We start from the raw sequence: 24,070 nt of genomic DNA, 5'->3' as shown, positions 1-24,070 counted from the left end.
TGATGATGATGATGATGATGATGATAATAATAATAATAATAATAATAAACTACTTAAACTAGGACCCTATATTCGCCATTCTGTTTGTTAAACATGAACAAAGCAGGGACTGACTGGATGTTGTTTACCAGTCCATTTCAACAACTACTACATAGTCCTTAGCCTATGAGAAGAAACATCCCCATTATTTCTTTATTCCCGAAATATAGGCCCAGTGAAAATATTTGAGGCTCAGCAATTCAGAAACCATTTTATTCTCAAACAGCATTCATTAGCCAATTCCAAATGAAATCTAGAAGCGAGGCAACTACAGGTGCAGAAGCGATTACCGTAGAACATAACTATAAAAGCCAATATCAACTTGTTAAAAACTAAAAGAAGCAAAATAGCATGGAGTATTTAATTATGTATTTGTGGCTTAAAAGAGAATTAGCAAATGTCTGTCCTGCATTCTGCCAAAGTGGGGACTGCCCACCAAAGGATTCCATATTCTTTCCTGCGATATCAATAGGTTCCTCCCTTTTCAATCACTGAATTTTAGTCTAAACTCTAATGACTAGGTGGAAATACATTACTATCAGTAAGTGCAATGTTTGTGTTTTAGTTTCCAGAAATTTAGGAAAAGCTTACAGAAGATAGGGAAAAGTGATTTCTTAAAACCAATAACAATCATTTAAATTTTAACAGGATACCAATCACGCTTCAACATTTGCTAGTCTACCCCTCCCCAAAAATCTGAGGGCACATGGAGGAAGAGGGGTGGAAAGGCAGTAAGAGTCAGAAGGCCCGGAGGCCCGGATAAACGGACATCTCCTGGATATGACAGAACCTGCACTCAAACTCACGGCAGCCAGCGGCCTCCAGCTTGCAGTGGGCGGGTCTCACAAGCCTGCAGCCCTAGCTGAGGACCTGTTGACAGCTGATGGCTTCTGGGGAGGGGAGAAGCCCGTTTTCCTGAGGAGCATGGTCCGTGGTAGACGGCCCCACAGCCATGAGCACGGGCAGCCGAAACTGGACTACTCACTGAGTTATTTAAACAAAAGAACATGAAGTTGGGCGAAGCGGTAAAGGGGTGGACCTGGGAAGAGTTGGAGCGACATTATCTTACGCCTGTACGAAATTCTCAAAGCATTAATAAAAATCATTTTATCAAAACATTTCCTAGTCTCAACCCTAAAGACTTGAAGACACATTTTCTTCAGTTTAAATCACAAGGCCATGTTGGTTCCTAGGAGGCAGGAGAGCTAGCAAATAAGAGATAACGTCACAGAGTTTCATGGCATTTTCACGGCCAAGTTCTTCCCCACTTGAGAAAAACTTCTAAACCATTATCTGAAAAAAACACTTTCCGATCATGGTTTTGTTTAGCTTATATGCTGAAAATTATGTTGGGCATCTCAAAAGATCCACAATTAGTGCAAAAGAAAGGAGATGACATTAAGTCATTTCCCAGCATAACTAGAACTTAGGCGGCTGTGAAATTGTGAGTACAGTTTTGTACTTTGCTTTCTGAAGGCTAGCACATATAAAAATAGATTGACATTAGGTTTAAATCATATATATTATAAGCTTTATTTTAACTGCAAAAATATTTTAGCCACGTTTAAGGGAAAATAAACTTACTGAGACTATAAACTGCATATTTCTAGAAGCCAGATGTAAGAATACTGATTATTTTCCTTCTAAGTGGATACATGCCCAAACTTCTGACAGTAACTGTGTAGGAATGAACACACACAAAAAATACTGTTCCTTCTGTGGAAAATCCACATCTGTTCCCCACTCCTCCATCTGGTAAGGCTTTGGTGTAGGTCACTTCCAGAACGCCTGTTATTTATCGTTCTTCTTTGGCCCTTTCTTCTCTTCCTCCTGCTTTTCGGTGTCTCTTCTAACATCTGTGCCCGCTGCTCCTTCTAGGCTTTCCCTCTGAGAGCTGTCAATGATGTGATAGTCCTCAAGGAGAGTGTGTCCTGTCTGCTTTGCAGTTTTCTTCACCATGGCTTTGATGCCGATGTTGTTAATATTGTAGGCAGTCACTCCAACATTGATAGCAGAGTCCACTGCGTTGTGTGTGGCTTCTCCAGCGTTGTGTCCATACCTTTAAAAAGGGTGGAAATGTATCAATGACATTATAACCCACAATGTTTCTAAAAACATTCTTGCAGTAGCAGTAGTAATAGGTTATGTGATTTCTATACCATCCTTGAAAGCAAAACAGAAGCTTAGATTTCAACTAGGTTAATAACTGAAGACACAGGAGACAACAGAATACCAACAGCATAGGCTCTAAGATCAAAAATTAATAAATGGTACCTTATGAAACTGAAAAGCTTCTGTAAAGCAAAGGACACTGTCACCAGAACAAAACAATAGCCTACAGACTGGGAAAATAGCTTCACCAACCCTACATTTGACAGAGGGCTAATATCCAGAATATATAAAGAATGGAAGAAATTAAACACCAACAAACCAAATAATCCAATTAAAAATGGGGTACAGAACTAAACAGAGAATTCTCAACAAAGGAATATCAAATGGCAGAGAAACACTTAAAGAAATGCTCAACGTCCTTAGTCATTCAGGAAATGCAAATCAAAATGACCCTGAGATTCCACCTCACACCCATCAGAATGGCTGAGATCAAAAACTCAAGGGATGATGCATGCTGGAAAAGCTGTGGAGAAAAGGGAACCCTCCTCCATTGCTGGTGGGAATGTAAACTTGTACAATCATTTTGGAGATCAATCCGGTGCTTTCTCAGAAAATTAGAAATAGTGCTACCTCAAGATCTAGCATACTCTCCTTGGCATATACCCAAAAGATGCCCCACCATTAAATAAGGACATTTGCTAAGCTATGTTCATAGCAGTTTTATCTGTAATAAGCAGAACCTAGAAACAACCTAGATGTCCCTCAATGGAGGAATGGATACAGAAAGTGTGGCACACTTATACAGTGGAATACTACTCAGCAATTAAAAACAAGGAAATCATGAAATTTGCAGGCAAATGGTGGGAACTAGAAAAGATCATCCTGAGTGAGGTAACCCAGAAGCAGAAAGACACACATGGTATATATTCACTTTTAAGTAGGTATTAGCCCCATAACATAGGATAAACATACTAAAATCTATAGTTCTAAAGAAGCTCAACAACAAGGAGGACCCTAGGGAAGATGCTTAATTCTCATTCAGAAGGGCAAACAGGATAGATATTGGGAGAAGGAGAAGACAAGGAACAGGACAGGTGCCTTCCACAGAGGACCTTTGAAAGACTGTAGCCACTGGGGTATTGAAGGAGATACTGAGACTCATAGTCAAACTTTGGGTAGAGTGCCAGAAACCTTATGGAAGAAGAGGAAGATAGAAAGACCTGAAGGGAACAGGAACCCCACAAGGAGAATAACAGAGCCAAAAAACTTGGCCCCAGGGGCAGGCAGAGACTCCAACCAAGGACCATGCATGGAGAGGACCTAGACCCCCTGTTCAGTTCAGGCTGCTCAGTTTCCAAGTGGGTTCCCTAATAATGGGTATTAGGACTGTCTCTGACATGAACTCAATGGCCAGCTCTTGATCAACTCCCCCTGAGGGGAGTTGCAGCCTCTTCAGGCCACAGAGGAAGATGGTGCAACCAGCCTTGATGAAACCTGGTAGACTAGGGTTAGACAGAATCGGAGGAGGTCCTCCCCTATCAGGGGACTAGGGAAAGGGCATAGGGGGAGAAGAAGGAAGGAGGGTGGGAGTGGAAAGGGATGAGGGAGGGGGCTACAACTGGGATACAAAGTGAATAAATTTGTAATAAATACATTGTAATAAAAAAAATTAAAAAAGAAAACAAAATAACAACAAAAAACAAACCCCTAAGTTCAATCACAGAAGACATCCCAAAAAACGCTGCTTTAGATCTGCTCTTTACTAACACTGCCAAAGTATTTGTTTCTCAAAAGTGTGTAGAAACAGGCATGCCCTGCTGCCTTTGGCCTAGTTTAAACTTTCACTTTGTGTAGCTGTTGGTAACACAGAAGACTTGTTTCTCTCACCAACTCCTCTACCCAGCTGCTGACGGCACAGTCCTGTGAATGACTTCCCCTTTCACAGTTCCTCTAAAGCAGCCAGCCCTCCCCACACCCACCCTGAAGCCAAAAGCCCATGGCCCTTCATGAAGTCACAAGCCCTCTCATCTCCTCTTTGGACCATCTGTCCTCCCTGTGCCCGCCCTCTGAAGCCCTGCTGGCTGGAAACTGTGCCTCTGACTTCTCCTCTTCATGGGTCTGAAGTGAGATGCCTTTGCCATCACATGCTTTGTGGTGCTGTTCCCACTGTGTCTCACCAACACACAAGCAATCTTTCCTTCCAGTCAAGAAACCAGACGTGGATCTGAGGAGCTTCCCCAGGACAAAGACACCTGGATACAAGTTGGATTCAGGCCTTAGGTCATCTGCCAAGGTGAAGGGTGAGTCTGATAGCAGCCAGAGATCTCAAAGCCAAAGTAGTAGAAAGATCATACCACCAACTAGCAGGTAAGCTGTACAAATACATTTCTGTCCTGTCCACTTGATGTATGAAATAGAAGATGACCATCCCTCTAGTCCAATATAAATGTGCAGTGGTGATCATAACAGTAGCCTTGGCACACTAATGAGGTAATGTTAAAGGGGACCTCCCATTCAATCAAGTCTTTGTTTTCTTTCGAGCAAATACTACCATCAACATTATGTAGTTAAAAACTAAACACATTTTTTGCATTAATGAACATTTTTAACAATTAGTAGCACAAATCAAAGCATCAGGAGTTCAACCAGTATACTACAAATATTCCCTATTTAGAAAACAATAGGTTTATCAGAAACTTAACAAAAAGAAAGCATATAAATCTTAGCCGTCTGGACTGAACTGACACAGGAGATTCATTCTCTACAATGAAACCACACTTACTTGTATCTGACAGTTTGTACGGTTTCTGCAGACACATTGTTAACGATGCATTTAGCTGCACATTCCAATCCCTGCCAGACAGTTGAGAATCCTGTAAACATATTTTAAAAAAGTCAGTCTCACATAAGACACAAGCCTGCCCAAGTTTCTTAGGTAGCTCAGTGCCCACCCAGGAACGTAACAAAAATGAAAGAACAAAATAAACCCAGGGTCTTTTGTTACCTTGAACACTACTTGCTGCCACAACCATGGCACCATCCAGGGCAGATTTCCCATCTTTGTCTCTCTTCAGAGATTCTGGAACGAGTTTGCTTCCGTGCTTCTTGACATGTGGAGCAAGTTCTCTGCCAACACAACTTGCTACTGTGCAGACACCGTCAACTAACACAACCATAGAGAAAAGACTCAGAAATTGTTCTCTTGACTTTATCACTTGCATTGAACAAGGTTCATAAATGGCCACCCAGGACTGTTTCTCCGCATGACATTACAATGTCTGTCAGGTGAACCTTGGCTGGCCCTCAAGTGCCTTCAAGCTATGTTTGTTGTGCCTGCCCCTTGGACAGACTTCTGTTTGGAAGAAAACCATTTGCTTTTATGTTTCTGACTCAAAGAAAACTTACCATCAAAAAAGATAATCTTACTGAATTTAAGATTATTCAGTCTTAAATAAGACTGAAGGTCTGTAACACTATGTAAAAACAAACCTTAGTGATTCTGAAGTGTCACCTGGGGAGACAGACCCTAGAACCACTGTTGCTGGGCTGCCAGTTCAGCTGTGGGAGAGGTGGGGCCGCTCTATACCCACTCTTTCTTTGTGAGATTGACCAATATATGTGAACACGTAGCTCGCTGTGGATTAATGGCGAGTCTCTTGTTAGCCAGGGGAAGCACAGGCACTTACCCAGGAGCTGACTGACTTTTGCTGCTCCTCCCGTTGCCTGCTTTGCTATGTGGAGGCCCTTGGTGACAGCTGGACTCACTTCTACCGGTTTTTCCTCTGGTGGAATCCACTCCCGGAGTTTAGAAGCACCTTTCTGGATTGCTTTGCCAGTAAATTCAGCACCTTTGACTAAACCCCAGCTCACCCAGGAAGCACCTTTTTAAAGGGAAGCTCAAAATTAGAGAGATTAGAGCTAATTACACCTTTAAATCTTCTAATATCATCATCAGAAAACAAAAGAGTTCAGTAGTAGATCTAAAATGGGTCACCAACATGCCAACGGCGTATCTACAGCTTCTTCTCGGAATAAATCTTTCTGTAAAATAAAAGTATGTCTCAGCTATGTGCAGTATCTGGGCTCCTGCTATAACCAGCGATCACTGATGCATAAAGTTGCCCGGGGCCTTGCTCACTGGATGCTGACCCTTTGATTCCCCAAGAGACTGCTCCTACCCAGCGACCTGTGTTGCTGCACTACAGAGGGTGGAGGTGGGGTGGGCATCTAAAGGAGCCTTCTACTTCCACTCTCTGAGGTCTCCTGCTCCCAACCAACTGGGAAACCAACCGCCCTTGTTCCTGAGGAGTCCTTGCTTGCACCCTTGACTTTCCAATACCTGAATCTTTTGTTCTAAACTTGGATTTCTCTCTAAGTTTAGATTACATCCCCCATATCAGGCACCAAATGTAAAAATAATGTAGGAGCTTTTCTACACCCACTCTAGCTCCCAAATAATGCCACAGAGACTTATTACATTTATTAATAAACTTTAAAGCACTATAGCTGGGCAGATACTCATCTATTCTAATCCATCTACGCTGGTCTGGACTATTTCCCAGCCATGTTCCCTGTTATCCTGCCATCTGGTTTCATCCTGGCTGTTCCTGCTCCATCCTGATCCTCATGATGACTCCCTCACAGTAACCTCCTCATGGCTACCTTCTCATGGCCTGGTAATCCTCTCCCCATGACAAAAGTATGAGCACACTGAAAGGGACAGGAGCGGCCTGAACTGCAGTTGTCTCTGGGGCACAGCCCACACGGGGAGCAGTGCTAGCAGAGAACCAGTTACCTCCCAGGTGAGAAGACCCCGCCCAGAGCAAAGGCCTAAAGATATTCATCCTAAAAGGTGTGAGAGGAGGACAGGGGTAGGGCAAGTGAAGGGATCAGGCAGTTTAGAGAGTGCTGCTCTTCTAAAAGACCTGAATTTGGTTTCCAGCACCCATGTGGAACAGCTTACAACCACTTCTAACTCTAGTTCCAGGAGATCTGATGCCTTTTGTGACCTTCAAGAATACTGCACTCAAATGAACACACACACACAGAGCATACATGAAATAAAACAAATCTTTTTTAAAAGTGTATGTCTAGAGTTCCTACTTATAAGCTGAAAAGTTTGAAAAAAAAATTAAACCCGAATTTGAAGATCCAACACCGAGAAATCACAAAATAACAGGCAATAGAACAAATGAGTCTATAATTAGGGTTCTATGAAAGCATAGGGATCAAAAAAGAACATTCCTTTGTGACTATGAAAAATCATTGGAAATAAGATATGAAAAGTCATTGCTCTAAGGGAAGCCAGACCTGGATACTCAAGGCCTTCTCACCAAGCTAGAGCAGATATTGGCAGATATATGGAGCCAGAGACAGCAAAACCAACCATAACCATGGTGTTTCCTGCCAGCTCCTTAGATGCTTTATGTGTATGTGTAGTGATAAATAGAGATTATTTCTACTCATAGCTGCACGGTTTGAATTTAATAATGCTGACATGATAAACAGCAAAAAGTGAATGCCTGTTGAGTGAATAAAACGTTGGCAGTTAGTTAGACTTATCTAAATCAAACCTAACCACGACCGTGTCTAGAATATTCTTCACCCTTACTAAGTTATCTAAATCAAACCTAACCACTAATGTCCCTGGAATATTCTTCACCCTTACTAAGTTATCTAAATCAAACCTAACCACTAATGTCCCTGGAATATTCTTCACCCTTACTAAGTTATCTAAATCAAACCTAACCACTAATGTCCCTGGAATATTCTTCACCCTTACTAAGTTATCTAAATCAAACCTAACCACTAATGTCCCTGGAATATTCTTCACCCTTACTGACGTAAGGAAGTCAACCATTTGTACTTGTACTAAAATAGAAAACCCAAACCATGGATTCTTCCCTTGTGAAGGGAGCTGAAATCTAAGGAGATATAGACCTGGATTTTACTTAAGTTTTCAATCATTTTATCATAAGAAAGAATTTTAGAACCCTGATGTTTTTGTATTTGGGTTTTGGTATTCATATCTAGAAAAAAGATGTGGGTAATGGCACATGAGGACAACTCAGCCCTCAGTCACACACCACATTTCTCCTCTTGTCATGTTTTAAGTGTTCCCCAAGCCTGGCAGTGACCTGTTCTAGCATTCAGTCACCCTGAACCCCATCAAATTATTAGTTGTGTGAATGCAGGATTGTTCTCTGTGACCTGAAGACTGTATGAGGTCAGGGTGCTATCAGGAGGTGCTGTGGACCTACCTTACGTTAAGGTTATTACCTCAAAGGAATTATGGGACCTCAGCCTTTGCTGTTGCTGCTCCGCCTTCTCCTCTGTTCCGGTCTAGAAGTATTATTGGAGCCCCAAAGCCAAAGAAGCACCCACCCATGTACTGCCACCTCCAGAGCCACGAGACAACCTTTCTGTCTTTGTAAAGGTGAGTATCTCTGGCATTTTGCTGCAGCGGCAGAAAGCTAACACACTTCTGAAGATGAACAATAAGCAATTATTCATTCTCTTGGGAGGCATCTTAGATGGTGCTGCTGAAGCAAGCACTGCAAAACTGTGGATGAGAAGCAACAGAGATTCGCTTCTGTGGCAATTCCAAGACTGTGGTGTTGGTAGATGAATTTTTGAGGACGGCTTCCTGGTTCACTGGACAGCAGAAAAAGCAGAGCAGCCCCCTGGGGCCTCAATGAAGAACTAGTCCTGTTCACAGAAGCTCTTCCCTCACAACCCAGTTGCCACCTTCTAATTTTGTGACTTCTGGGCTGTCACTTCAACATGGGGATCTTGGAGGACACAAACCCCAGGACACGGCACTGGGGTAGGGGAGAGGGACGAGAACTCAAGGGACAGTCGTGATTTACGCTCACAGCTCTGATAGCTGAAGAATCCCTGAAAGAACACACACACACACACACACACACACACACACACACACACGGAATGTGCAAGCGTCTCAGAAACCCAGTCCTTCCACCTGTGGGCATTTCTAAATCAGTTCTCTAAAACAGAAATCAAAAGCAATACTTTTACTGGTTCAAGCACTGACAACCATGGGTTAACGAACAGCTCTGCGATACCTGACAGGATGTTGTGGGCCACTTTCTCGCTCCATTCAGGCAGTTCTTTTGATTTTTCTTCTGAACTCGGCTCGCAGGGCACAATATGGCTCAAATTAACGTCTTCACTTGAAGTACCTTTAGTCTAAACAGTGAAAAATATTTCAAAATATACAGGTTAGTGAAGTACGATAGAAAGAAATTGAAAGCGTTATATGATAAAATATCACAAACACTAGATGGGGTTAGTGAAAACATTTGCCTTGTCAAAACAACACCCTACACACACCAGACCGGAATTACACAGAACTGCAAAGGATCTGGTCTTATAAAAACTCCCTCTGAGGAGATCTAAGTAGGAAAATATAACTCCAACACTGCATCTACCACGTCATATTCAAGCTCACCAGGTCCTTCCACTAGCTTAGGACCCACCCGCGTCTCATGGACTTCACCCCTCAAAGTTGTATGAGTATGGTACTGTCGGGTTAACAAATTAAGTGACTCAGCCAGGAAAGAAGGACGTGTGTAAGTAACTGGTTTTGATAGAAGAAAAGTCCATTTTGAAACCCGAATATCCAGATACACAATGAAAACAGTAGACTGCCATGGTTATGACCATCACCCGAAACTCAAAACCAAATTCATTGTCTAAGAACCCAGGAACAAGCTCACATAGACCCAAAGTATTATAACTTGAAAAATCAAAGGTTTTCTGTGCCCAACAGATTACAAAGAACTTGACTTACAATATACAAATAAGCAGGGGATTGTGGAATTTCCACAAGACGAAAAGCAATGTCTTCTCTATGGGAAAAAGCTACATGTTAGTAAATCCAAAGAAAATAGGGGTGTAATATCTTCATGGCTAGGGCCACTCTCTCTAACATAGAAAGACCCTGGAGACTGAGAAGAGAAAGACTAACTACCCAATAGTAAAAGTGGGTGAAGGATAGGGACAGTACAGAGCACCTAACCTCATCTAAAACACAATGAATGTAAACTACAATATTCTAAATTATAAGTTCTTGACTTATAAATGCCAAGATATAAGAAAAAAAACCACTGACCACCCACTCTTGCCCAGGCCATGTGGAAATGAGTACGTAATTGCCCTAACTGCATGGGGTCCGGTGGATGCCTGAAGTCACAGGCACTCCTCCGTCCTGCAAATAGTCGGAATTATTAGGACTAGGTTGTTCCATATGTATGATATGATATATATGATAAAATATAGAGATAAAGTTAGATAAAATATATGATAAAATTAGAGATATCAACAAGAAGACAATGTTTTATAAGGGCAAAAGCAGAATGCCTTCTTTCTTCTTCACATCTCACAGACAATCCATTACTCACTTATTTATTATTTATTGGGGGAAGGAGGACAGACCCAGAGCAAGCTCTCAGTCAACAAGCAGAAGGAGCATAAAAACAAAAGTATGTGGTTCTTACTGTAAAAATAAGTCTTCTGAAAACTGAAGAATCTAACCTCAAGTATGAGGTCTCTCTTAGAGTGGTGTGAGCACAAATGTGAGGTGACCCTGTTTGAAGGCTGTGATTGGCGTGTGACATGCTGTTATGGTGTGCAGCCATCAGACTGGGGGTACATTTCCCACTGCTTTTTTAACTTGCCTTTTTCCCACGCTTTCCTTTATGGCGTGCATCCCTCCTGCCTTGGTCTATTGAAGAACCTGAAGAACTGGACTGCCTGACATCGGTGCCAGAAGCTTCCTTCGATGGCTCAGAGGGCTGTCTTGCTGTCCCGGGGATTTGGAATTCATCTTCTCCTTCTGCTCTATTCCAGTTGGCCTAGAGCATAAAGGACTAGGCTTAGCTAGCCGGCCTTTGCAAGACATTCCTCTAGGTACCATGTCATGTGCTCATGACACACATGTTCACATACCAGTGTCTGACTGCATAGAAAACTACTTTTGTACGTTTTTCTTGTTGTGGGGGGGCTGATGCCTTGGAGCACCTGTGACAGTCACAGGACAGTTTTGGATGTTAGTCCTCACTTTCAAACCACTGTTGTCGGAGACATTTTCGTGGATGCTGTTTGGCCTGGCACACCTTGGGTTCCTGGAGATTTTCCTACCTCTGCCTCCCTAGCCTGACAGGGCTGAGCTGGGATTACAGGTGCCACTGCTACTGTGCACAGCTTTTGGCAGGTTTTGAGATCCGCTCTCCAGCCATCAGCCCTGTGAGGCAGGCGCTTTGCCCTCACAGGTATAACCTGAGACCACGCTTTCTTATATCTAAAGTTCTGCTCACTTCCTCAATAAAGCTTAAAACTCGAGTTCTTTAGGTTATACAATGTGGCTGACAGTGAAGTACAAAAGAAAAGGTAGAAAAGATAACTGTCAGCAGTTGTTCACCTAAGTTAGCTTCATATCGATGCTGTTACCTTTGAATTTAATTAATGCAATAATAAATCTGAAAGGACATAGCAGGACGAGAACATGTTCAAAGGCAAGGCGTGAACAAAGCATGTGTATCAGTGCACTGTACTGTTGGAAGGTATCAGATGTGAGCATTTAAAGCCACAGGCATCGATCGTGGTGTTGCATGCTCTGCCAAGTGAGCAAATGCTTCAATGTAAAACTCAGGGCCAATCCTGCGAGTTTCCAACTGACATCCTTATGTGCTATGGTGACACCAACACAGAACCAAAAGTACAACAGAGCCAAAGAGTAAAAGTAAATAGAGCAGCACCCTGCAACCTCGAGTCTACTTAGTTCCTTTCTTCCCTAACGCCTGACAGCAAAGGCCCATGGAGGTGAGGCAAGGGTGTTCTGTGCTAGGTCTGTGAGCAGCTGTGAGTTACTGCAGTGAGCTCAGTGGTTACTCTCGTCAGCCTCAGGGTTCAAGCCCTCCACAGAAACAAACCTCTGGGCATACCTGGGAGGCGTTACTGAACTGCATTAACTGAGGCAGGAAGACCTACCTAAAACAAGGGCAGCGCCACCCCAAGTGCTGGTCCGGGACGGACTGAGCAGGAGAGAGGGGTCTGTGCAGCGGCCTTCCTCTCTCTCTGTCCTGCCTGTGGATGTAGCATGACCAGCTGCCTCCCGCTCCTGCTGCCAGGCCCCACCACCCCAGCCAGAGTACATTCACCACGCGTGAGCCAAGAGAAACGCTTCCTTCCTTACTGCTTTTGTCAGGAATTCTGTTGTAGCAACAAGTAACTAATATAGCAGTAAAGCTGGGATGTACCCAGAGATATGCAACCATCTTTCATCCTTCACAAACTCCTTCCTATGGACATGCAACGCAGTGCCATATTACACAGAGCTTATGTGTTATAGTGACACTGACTACGTAATTAACACTCACACATACACACAAACACCAACATTTATCTTTATTTATTGTATATATCTTTACATATATAGCTGTAATATCTTATATTCACCTGTTCTTGCTCTTGGCACCCTGTCATTTAACATATAGTTTAACTGGTTAATAAAAGAGCCCAAATACTTGGTGGCAGGAGAACAGAAGATTACACTGCCATACTGACAACCATATTTAGCTGCAAGTAAATACCAATACTCACAATTAAAAAAAAATTAAAGGAAATGTTATTATACTTATTTAGCTCAACTCCTTGCAGGTAAAAACAGATGGGGCAAACAATCTAAACAAGGAGAGTTTGTAGGTTGACTTTTACGGCTTGCTTATGAAGTGTTCCCCCAAAGGCTGCAATGCTGAAGGCTTAGTCTAGTCTCCAGTGGGTGGATCCTGTCACTCACAGGAATTTGCCTGTGAGAGTGCTGACATAAATCGATGGAGACACTACTGACAGACACATAACTAAATGGACTATGAGACCTGGTAGAAACTGGAAGGAGGCCTGACTGAAGGAAGCGGGAATCTAGGGATATGCATTTGAAGGGTGAATCTAATCCCTATCTTCCTCCTGACTCTACCCACCGCCCCGCCTTTCTGCTTCATGGCTGACATGAGTTAAGCAGTGTTCCTCTGCCAGACCTCCTGTCATGTCTCTGCCTTGCCACAAATCTAAAAGTATGGTGCTAGTAACCATGGACTAAAAGCCCTTGAAAACATGAACTTGATAAATGTTTCCTCCTCTGGTGACAAAAGCTAGAATGCACAATTACATGTGTCACTTTTTATTTGGCCTCTATTCACCAGGAGATCATTCTATCTACCAAAAGCTCTCCTGAAATGTCAAAATCTACTAAAGCAGAATTATCTTCAGAATTTTATACCTTAGGCCAACCTGACTGTAAACAGTGGTCAAACAGACATCACTCAGTGGGTGTGATCACATGCTAGATGTTAAATGAGAATTTCAGTTCATACCACGGCCCTGTGAGGTGGACATCATCACTGACCCTGTGTCACGGGGAGAAAGCCACAAGCGGAGATCAGTAACAACTGACGGTAACTGCTATGGCAAAGGAAATTTAACTTCAGTGCCCACAACCGATGGCAGCCGACTCTCATCATCCCATCATGGATCAAAACAAGGTCTCCTCAAAGCTAATCACAGGTCTCTGAAATGCTGTGGCATTCACGTTAAAGTTGTTTTATCTAGCAATCCCGGTTACCTGAAGCCGAAGGTCAGACATTTGTCTCAACAGATCCTCAAACAGCTCTCTGTCCTCCTCTGGGAGCTCAGAGGACAGAACAACCCCCACGAAGCACCCTGCAGCTTGTAACATGGTGTCTGGAAACATGTAGGCTCCCGCGGTGCACTTCAGAACTGGTGACCTATCAGGAACCAGAGGGTACAACCAGTCACACACCTGAAAAAGTCAGACGAAAACAGAAAATCAGTGACTGGGTGGCCACGACATTGTTAATTAACAGCAAATGTGTCAGAGTCTTAGAGACCCAACCTCAGCTCCAGGTTAAATAAACCATCTTCCAGCTGTAAGGAAGTGGCCTCTGGGTGCATCTGTGGCGCACAGTATCCCACCATACACGGCATATTCTCTATCAGTCATCCCCATGAACCATTAGGCCATTTCCACTGTGAAAAAGGTTGTGTCATAGTCACTTTATCACAAAAACCGAGGCACAGCCAGGTCATTTAAGCTCCTCAGGACTCGAAGTGCAGCTTGAGTGTGAGCACATACTTTGTGTCAGAGATGCAGGGTGATTATTTAATTATGTTTTGCTTTTGCTAATTCACAGAGAACCTGATGTGTTAGACACAGAACTGAACATTGCTGTTGAGAACAAGCAGAAGAAACTTATTCTAAGCACTACAATTTCCTTTTCAGACTCCTCTTAATCATAGGGAGATACAAAATTCAAGGTCCCAGGCACCAAGAGAGCTGTGGAAATTAGCAATAGCTGAACAGCCTCTGTTGTAAAGAGACAGGAAACTGAGTGCAGCCATCTCAAGGACAATTTCTCCATCTTGCTGGACTCAGGCCCAGGAACCAACTCCTATCCTGATTGACAGAAACTCCCTTGCTCAACCTCTTATGTCAAAATATGATTGGACAATGCAGCAGCCGCCCCCCCCCCCGCTCACTCTCGCTTTATGGCTTCATCCTTTATATATGCTGTGCAATGGTCCCTTCAGCATTGCATTGCAGTTCAGCTCCCGAGTGTTCTGTGGCCCTGATGGATCAGTAGCGGCAATGATCTGGTTTGAGTTACGTCGTATTTAAATAGACCCCACAACAGTGTGTGTCACTAATTGTGGCATCAAACCCAAACAATACTGCAGGTGGTCAGTGTGCCCCAACACTCAGACTTAAGCTCAGATCCTAGCTATCTAAATCAGAATTCCTAAATGTATTTATTTCTCAGACACCACACTACTCTAACCTTAGTCTAGCATAAAGAAACCCGAGGAATCAGTCTATTGGAACAAGCATAACTCAGACACACTGAGACCTTCTGACAGCAGAGGATGAATGTACAGAGACTGTGGCACTCAAGGCTGACTCCTGCCAAACACTGTCAAATTCTTTTCTTTCTTTTCTTTTTTTAATGAATTTTATTCTCCATCTCAAAAGCCATTAACTTTTATTACAGTAAAATTCAGGCAGATTAGAATAAAGCTAGCTACAATGTTTTCAAAAGTGCAGGGGAACTCAGAAACCTGAAGAACAAAACAAATAAAACCCCCAAACAAAACAAACAACCTCCCCAGCAGTTATTTATTTAATGTGTATTAGAAAATCTGCCTATTAAAAATAACCTATTCTCATGTCCTAAATGTATTAATAATGACTTTTAAAGCACAGGAAAGGTTTACCTACTGTCTAATAGATAGCTGTGTTACTACTTGTTTTGTTGCTGTTTGTTTTTTAGGATAAATACATTCAATAGACATTCAGAACACTGCTACAAATGGCTAACATGTAAAGGACAACCAATTAAACATGGGGTGCAAATCTACTCTCTATGTAGGACCCAAAACAAAGTATGTAAAAGGTTAAAAGCCAAATTAAATAAGTCAGAAAGTCAGACAAGCTGCTGGTGGAGTCAAAGCACCTCCACAGCTGAGATCTGGAGCAGGGGCCATCCTTCAGATGCTCACTTCCTGCTCCTGCAGTTACAAGAGCTGATGGCCATGCTACACTGTAGCCAGACCCACAGAAACTCTCAGCAGCCCCTCCCTAACCTCAGTCAGGAACCCTGTTAGGCTTCTTAAGATAACCCAGTCAGTCTATTCTTGTCCAGTAATGAGTCTTTGGACTATGCCCAAGAATCTGTTTTCCACACCTCTGATAAGCTTCCAACTATTGTTAAGTGACTTTCAAGTTGGCTTCCATAAGAACCAGGGCAAAAGCAGCATTAGGAGGGCTGCAGACGGCCAGTGCCTAACTAAACTACTTTATCTGACTGCGTACAGGCAACTGCTTTGTTTAAACAGTGATCTCCTTTCAGCACAAACACACTGAATGTACACTGTGCTCTCGTTTCAAGAGTCTATCTCCCTGCACCTGTATTCTACCTTTTCACACTAGACTGTTGCTGGTTTGAACCTGAAGAAGACCCCACTAAGCCCACAACAATGCCCTGACACACATCTTTGCTTCAAATTGGTCTTTACTCTTAGAAACTGCATTCTGGTCAATCTATCTGCAATTTTGGCTCTCTAGGCCAGGGCTTCTGATCTTTGGCCTGACTGAAGGTTAGGGACAAATCATTTTCCTGCAGATAGGTCTGTACCCATGATTATTTAGCAGTTTCTCTGGCTGCTCTATCCAAGACACCAGTAACAACCACCCTCAGCTGTTGTACTGGCTGGTTTTGTCTGTCAAGTTGACACAAGTTAGAGTCACCAGAAAGGAAGGAGCCTCAGCAGAAGAGATCAGGAGATGCATTTGGAAGCACGTTCTCAGTTAGTGAGCAATGGGGGAGGGCCCAGCCACGGTGCATGGCCTCATCTCTGGAGCAGCCCCGGGCCTAGCACCTATATGAAAGTCGGGTCTATATGAAAGCCGGATGAACAAGCCATGTGAAGCAGGCCCCCCTCCACAGCCTCTGCAACAGCTCCTGTTCAACCCTGCTTAAGTTCCTGTCCAGACTTCCTCCAGTGACAGACTATGATCTGGAAGTATAAGCCAAATAAACCCTTTCCTCCCCAACTTGCTCTTTGGTCATGGCGTTTTGTCACAGTAAAAGAAACCCTAAGACAGCCTAAGTAATGAAAACACTTTCAGACATGTCAAATGGATCTGTCAAGGGGCAAAACTGCCCCTGGCTGAGTGTTTCCAGGCCAGTTCAGACCCTCAGGTGGATCCTGATAACATTTGTGGATATTCAGTTACATACTCAAATGAATCACATAAATTCCCCTTGAAGTAACTACGTTTCTTCTTCAGATTAAAAAAAAAAAATAGCTGTCTTAAGTCCTAAAGTTAATCATAAATAATGCCAAACCAGATTTTCTATCATAAGAAAAAAAACAAACAAAAACAAAATAAATCCCAGCAAACACACGCATGGGTGTGTTCAGAACTTAGTTATTTTTCCTCTGCTCTTATCCGGGACACGGTATTTATCAACAAATGAAAATGAGATGTTCTACGCATTTTTTTCAGCCTATGAGCGCATGTTGTTTTGAAGGGCTTACCTGGAGAAACCCAGGAGGGCGGTTCAGAACTGTATCCAGAGAATTATCCAAGAACCTCACGATGCGCAGGTACCCGGGGTATGATGGAGCACTAACCTCACCCGCAGGGTTTACAAAAAAGATCTGCACCCCGTTTGGTATCAAAATCAGCTCGTCTGCATCGAGCCCCAGGGTCTCAAGAGGGGGCGGCTGGGAATGGTTCCTATAGAAGTCTTCTCCCACCGATGAAAACTCCCCGGAATCTGTTCCATAGGAGACAGTGTAGTGGCCTTCCGCAGCCTGCGGGGTGTAGGCTGGCGGCGCTTCGGCAGGGGAGGGTCCAGCAGCAGCAGCAGCACCTGGCCCAGCACCTGCAGCCGAAGGGCTGCCATCTACTTCAGCATGCTGCGGGGCCAAACCAACCGACTCGGGCTCTGGTGACTTCTTGCACGTGTCTTTAGGAGGGAACTCTGGATATAGCTTGGGCACATCCTGAAGGTCGTTCCGTAGAGAAGTGGCGAGGCCCTTCTCCAGGATCTCTAGCCTGGTGCGGACGTTCTGAAGCGTTTCCTTCATTTTCTGTTGCATCTGTCTGGCGGACTCCCACGCAGGGCCTGTGCGCCCTGGCTCAGCTGCCCCGACGCTGATGCCTCTAAGCAGGTGGCCTATTCCTTGCTTGTAGTAGTTCTTTGCTTCTTCCTTCTGCCCTAACTCATCAGTGTTCAGTCCTTTATTAACAAACATAAAGGCCTTTCCATAAGCTTCCTTGATGATCTTAATTTCAGCAGGTTCTCCGTTCTCTGGTTCTTGCTCCATCTCTGCAAGACAGGAAACATCACCTGCAGTTTCCCAGTTAGCTCTCTGAGTACTTAGCTCTCTTTCCACCGTGAATGTATTTCAAGGGCAGGGACCTCAATTATCTTTGTCCTGTTCACTACTGCACGCCTAATCCTTCAGAGAAAACACTCAGTAAGTACTTGATGAGTCAATAAGTGAATGTGCTTGGTCCTAAAATACTGGAAAGGGAGCAGGAAAGATGGATCGGAGTTCAGCTCCAAGCCCCAGGGGACCTCTTCTGAACACACGAATCCCAGTGTTGATGAGGGGGATCCCTGGGGCCCACAGGCAGGCTGGCAGTCTTACCTCCTCAGCTCAGAACAGCTACAGAGCCTATCTCAAACAAAACAAAATCATGTGGTGACTCCTGAGGAATACCACCCACAGATGACCTCTGGCCCCCAAAGCACGCATAGACTATAAAGAAAAACAAAACAAAAGAAAACAAAACAAAACAACCAAATTCAGCTTTTAGAAACCACATATAAAATAGCTGGGATGGTAAACCCAACAGAGAGATAAAAAGTTTATAAAGTTAGAGAAAAAGCCAAGAATGGAGAGCAATGAAAAAAAAAAAAAGATGAACAACAGGAAATAAGAATATAATTAGGATTTTTTTGAAGGCCCAACATGTTAATGATAAAATGCTCTGAAATGTACAATGCAGAAAATGGTAGATGGAAGGGTAAAACAGAAAGCAGGTAAATCCAGAATTGGAAGCACAAACTCCCAGGTTTAAACAGATCTGACAGGGGCTGGAAAGCAGGCTCGGCGTGCCAGGTGGACTTCAGGACAATTGCCTACACTCTGCACTGCTTCCCAGTTTCCCACTTGGTGAGTGGAATCCCAGGGCTGTAGATGGAATTTCGAGGATAGTTACACAATGACATATCCAGACTGGAAGACACTTCGGAAAGCATTAGGAAATAAAAACTGACAATGTCTAGCGTGTTTCTAAGTTTTAAGAAAGAGCTACACAGCCCTGGAAGAATTCAGGGTTTAATTAGCAAAAATGAAAACTTACAGAGATAGAAATCAAGACAATTATAACTTCAGGGAAAACAGATGCCGAACAAAAACAAGAAAGTAATTGGGGAATTTCCTGCTTCTTTTCTTAGTGTCATCATATTGAAACTAGTGGATCCTGCCTTAGGGAAATGATGTACTAAACCAGGAGAGAACAGGAGGATGGGTGGAAAGTTTGTGTGTGAGGATGAAGGGGCTAAATCCTCACCATTACTAGTTAACTGCACTGCCCGAGACTGAAAAGCAAACAGTGGCAACGTTAGTATACTGCTGGGAGGCACCAAAACACCATGAACTGGGTCAGAAAATTGATCCAAGCTGCCTTTGGAAGGAAGGAGACAGGTCAGCTTACAAAGACATTTAATTCTTTATGTACATGGCAAAAGCTGAATTACTTACTTTACAAAATAAATACAAGCTTTGCAGCAGCCTTGTCCAGAAGGATTATACTTCGAGCCACAAAATTTTTATTTTCCAGGAACCACTAACACAGTAAGAAAAACAAAACAAACAAACAAACAAAAAACAGGTGAAATTTCAATGATAGCTTTTACTTATGTAATGCATCCAGAGTATTCTGACTTATAACCAGTATAAAAATGATTGGTGGGATTTTACCTTTCTTTGTGTTGTGTCATACAAAGATAGCCTACAGTGTACTTATAAGCGTACATCAAATTGAACATATCCCAATACAAACACTTAATTGCCACATGAGCCCCTGCTGGGCACTGTGGACTCCTTACAGCTTCTCAGGGCAGGGGGAAAAAAAAATCAAGGGACGGAAGAGTGTCTCCTTAGCTGTCTACACAATGATGGCACCATGGACTTTAGTCAGACTTTCTAGAACTGAAAAACAGGCCAATAGATGGCCCTATCACACAACAGTTTCACAATAGTGGACAGAACACATTCAGCCCCCAACTCAGGAAATATCATATTCAAGTGTCAATATTTAAAAACTCACATTTGCCCTACCCTGGGGTCACTAGTGAAATTAATCTTGCAGTTTCCGTGGAATTCTAGCCTGCTCTGTCATAATGCCTCAGGCTTCCACAGATTCCCAACTCCTTTCTCCTTCCCCCCAGAGGACAGAGGACAAACATTCCATACTTGACACTCACAAGGAGACATGAGCTCAGGAGTGTCCAACTTTGTGACAGTGTCATCCACACTGGGCTGCACTCGAGGCTCTGCTGAGCTACATGCAGTTTCTAGGGAACAGGCTGGACCAGAACAGTAAACCAAGCAATGCCCAGGCATAGTCTTAAGGACAACTGTTTACTATCTGTCTTGAAAAGATTGAAAAGCTGCTAACAATTTCATATGATCTAATTCTCAAAGCTGAAAATGAGAAAAGTCTTTGGAATGCCAATGTGAAGTACTAAATAAACTGTTTTAATTAGCTTAATAGTCAAATCATCAAATCATGAACCAACACTGGCTCTAGATAACAATGGTGGACTTTTTAACTTTTAAACATTCTCTCTCTCTTTTTCTTTTTCTTATCTTCGTGTACACAAATCTCTGTTTCTGACATGTTAGCAGACACATGCTCTGCGGTCTGGGGAGGTCAGAGGACAACTTTGGGTAAATGTTCTGGTCTTTCACCTTGTCTGAGGGTCTTTGCTGGTTTTTTGTTCTAGTTTTTTTGTTTTCAAGACAGGTTTCTCTGTGTAGCCTAGACTCGCTTTGTAGACCAGGCTGGCCTGGAACTCACAGAGATCTGCCGGCCTCTGCCACCATGTGGGGCTTCTTTTGCTGTTTTGCTATTGTTGTTTTGGGGCTGAGATTGCAGCTTTACACAGGTTTGGGGGGATTTGAACTCAGGTCCTCTGGCTTAGTGTTTTACCATCCCCCGTCCCTGTTTAAACATTCCAATAAAAGATTTAAGAAGCACCTACATCAAACAAAGCTATACACATGCACGTGGTTCCGTTTGTGTAAGCAGAAGTAAAATTCTGATTCAAAATACTTGGAAACTCAGTCCTCTTCCACAACGGAGACACTTACGGGAAACAGCCAGCTACAGAAGTTCTAATGCCAGCATGCCTGGCCTGTTACAAAACAGGGGAATGGGAAGGGTTTGCTATTTAAATTATATACCGACAAGTTACAACTGTAGACATTTATAGGGTACTAAGTGATGGTGAAGTCTGAATTTTGAACTATTCTGAGTTTTTAAGGTTTGTTTTTATTATCTTTAATTATGCACATGTTGGGGGCGGGGTGGATATGTGCACATCAGTGTGGGTATCAGAGGCACCGGGTCCTCCGCAGCTGGTATTGGAGGCAGTTATGGCACAGACAGGCGCACGGGGAACCTGGCCTGGGTCCTCTGCAAGTGCAGCACCTGTTAACTGCGGAGCCATCCTTCCGGCCCCATTACTCTGACTTTTTTTTTTTTAATGAAATATGAAATGATAAAATAAGGCTAATTAACTGCCTCATCACCCCAGATATATGGTATTTTTAAAAAACTGAAAGCAGTTGAGCCTCATCTCTCGCTGACGTGCACAACAGCCCATGATTAGCTATATTCAGTAGACTGTACTAAGAGCCAAAAACTACATCCATACTCCTCCTGTCCTGGTAGGGAACACGGGGGACTGATCACCAGGGAGGGTTTTCGGGTCTCTATTCAACGCCAGTACCACCCCACCAATTCTGCCTTGCTAGGGGAACTGTGTGTTTCAGATAGCAGCGTGCGTGGGAAGTCAGCCACATTCCATAAAATAGAGGTTTCTTGTTTCAAACACCGTCCTCCACAACAATCATTTAGGACCATCAGGAAAGAGCAAGAATCAAGAGCAGCTCCCTGGGAACTAGGAGCGCTCTTCGACTGCCGCATTATTCACTTAACTGCTTCTGCAAACCTTAAGGTGGTTGCTAAATTCTTAGCTATCCGAGGGCCATTTTACCGAGATAAAAATTATCTAATAAAAATTAGAAGGCAGACCTCGAGGATCCTTAAGAAATACAACCAATGGGAGTAACGCAGCCACCCGTACGCTAACTAAGTAATGCCGCTTCACAAAACCACGCGCGCGTTCCCAGGAAAAAACTTTCTCCAGACGTGGAGCTAGGCCTCAGGATGCTCTGAGATGCGGGACGCAAGTAACCAGCGTATTCAGATTAGCAAATGCGCCCTTCATTTCCAGTGCTGTGGCTCCTGGCGCTTCCAGCTGCGTAACTTTGGGCAAGCCATAGAGGAGCGAGAAAGCCAGTGGGGTTTGGAGAGGGAACCTCAGAAGACGCACACTAGGGATAACCAGGGATCAGAGACGGGAGGATTCAAACCAGGGATTCTTGGGGACCAGGAATAGGAGAATTCAACCAGGGACAAGCGCGGGTCAGGGATGGTACACCAACACCAAAGATGCGCGGGCTCTATAGACTGAAGGACCAGCCCCAGGGGAAGAGCAGCGGGGACCAGGGATGGGGGATCTGCAGCAGGGATGCGCGGTTCCCGGGGCGGGAGGATCTAGGACCTGTGCGCCACTGTCCGGGCGAGCGCTGAAGGAGGTGAAGAAGTGGCGAAGGCTGCTTCAGCACTAGCTGGAATCACCTCAGCGGGACTTCAGGAAACCTCTCGGGCAGAAGGGCTCCCTGAAAATGCCGCCGCGGTCCGGGCCGCAGCCCCCACCGCCCGCGGCGCGTCCCGGGGAGGGCTCGGCTCACAAAGCCCCGCGTGACGCCCTCGGTGTCCGGCCCCGCCCGCGAGCCACGACACCCGCGCCGAGACGAGCTTCGGCCCACTCTGACCTTCCAAAGGCACGCGGGAGGCCGGCGGTCGGCTCGGAGCCCGAGAGCCCACGGAGAGCGCGCGGGTGCAGGCCGGTGACACCCTCCGGTCCCAGCCAGGCCCAGGCCACGTCGGACCGCGCCTGCGCACTCCGCACCCGCCGCCCAGGGGCCGCCGAGGGGACCCGCAGAGACACAGCGTTGACGGCCTCTGGCCGCCAGGGGGCGCCCTGGGTCGGGCACTGAGGATCTGGCATACAAAGGTTGGCTAGAACCTGGGACCTTGACCTGTCATCCAAAGTGTTAAATCTGTGACACCGGGAGGTGGGGGGCCCAGACTGGTGCTGGAGTGATGGCTCAGGAGTAAAAGAAGAGGTCGTTGTTTCTTCTTTGCATCTATAATACATAATGAACACACCTCGATAACTTATAAATGTAGCAATTAAAAGCGAATAAAGCATTTGAGTAGATATTTCTTCAGACAAGTTGTACAGACTACTAGAAAGCACGTCAAAAGGTGAATCTCAGGATAACTCAAAACAGAGCGAAGTGTGACTTTCTGTCTCATTAGAATGGCTGTCACCAAAACACAAGCAGTAATGGTTTTGGCAAGAGGGTTTTACAGCCCCCTGCATTACTGGTTGGGATGTGATGTAACCAAAACCATCCCAGCAAGTCTACCCCTAGTTACGTTAGTGCAGACAAGCACTCAGTGCTCTTGAATACTTGTAATAATGAGACACAATAAACACAGTATGAAAAACTGATTATAAAACCTTCACTCTCCCGACACTGGGTCGACCCGCAGTGGGGCACGGCCTGTTGGTTGTGGGTGTACCGTGGGGTGTTTTAAGTTGACCGATGTGGGGTGACGCAGCCCACTGTGGGCAGCACTGTTTCCAAGGCAGGGAGTCTTGAAAGAGTGCAGAAACTGCATTGGACACGAGCAAGCAGCCAGGCAAGGCATGTGTCTCCCTCGGGTCTTGACTGTAGGTGTGATATTCCTGTTTGAAGTTCCTGCTTGACTTCCTCAGAACGGTGGGCTGGAACGGTGAGTGGAATTAAACCTCTTTTTCCCCCTGAGTTGCTTTTTGTGGAAGTATTTTTCTCACAGCAACTAGGACACACTCCTATTTATTTTATTTGAGTGAATCAGACTGGATTTTACAACAGCAGTCTGCCTTAGTTCTTTGAACTG

General features: G+C 44.3%; 1 protein-coding gene across 7 annotated transcripts; it reads right to left on the bottom strand.

The window, feature by feature from the left end:
- Positions 1–223: 223 nt before the first annotated feature.
- Positions 224–23,018, bottom strand: Spart (spartin). 7 transcript variants are annotated; one of them, XM_021637561.2, is made up of 10 exons: positions 22,894–23,018; positions 19,528–19,612; positions 17,287–18,083; positions 13,793–13,990; positions 10,851–11,027; positions 9,237–9,360; positions 5,838–6,032; positions 5,156–5,314; positions 4,934–5,024; positions 224–2,098 (listed from the first exon to the last, which is right to left on the bottom strand). In XM_021637561.2, the coding sequence occupies exons 3-10, from the start codon at positions 18,079–18,081 to the stop codon at positions 1,831–1,833; spliced, it is 2,007 nt and encodes a 668-aa protein (XP_021493236.1). In that variant the 5' UTR covers positions 18,082–18,083; positions 19,528–19,612; positions 22,894–23,018; the 3' UTR covers positions 224–1,830. The 7 variants fall into 7 exon arrangements, with proteins under 7 accessions (XP_021493236.1, XP_021493237.1, XP_060234315.1 ...); XM_021637562.2 differs by lacking the exon at positions 22,894–23,018 and adding an exon at positions 22,620–22,880; XM_060378332.1 differs by lacking the exon at positions 22,894–23,018 and adding an exon at positions 21,033–21,185.
- Between the last annotated feature and the right edge of the window lie 1,052 nt (positions 23,019–24,070).

The sequence above is a fragment of the Meriones unguiculatus genome, chromosome 2, assembly GCF_030254825.1.
Source record: "Meriones unguiculatus strain TT.TT164.6M chromosome 2, Bangor_MerUng_6.1, whole genome shotgun sequence".
In the NCBI taxonomy this organism is placed as follows: domain Eukaryota; kingdom Metazoa; phylum Chordata; class Mammalia; order Rodentia; family Muridae; genus Meriones; species Meriones unguiculatus.
Note: the sequence above shows the minus strand (reverse complement) of the source record. Positions and strands in the feature narration are given on the sequence as shown.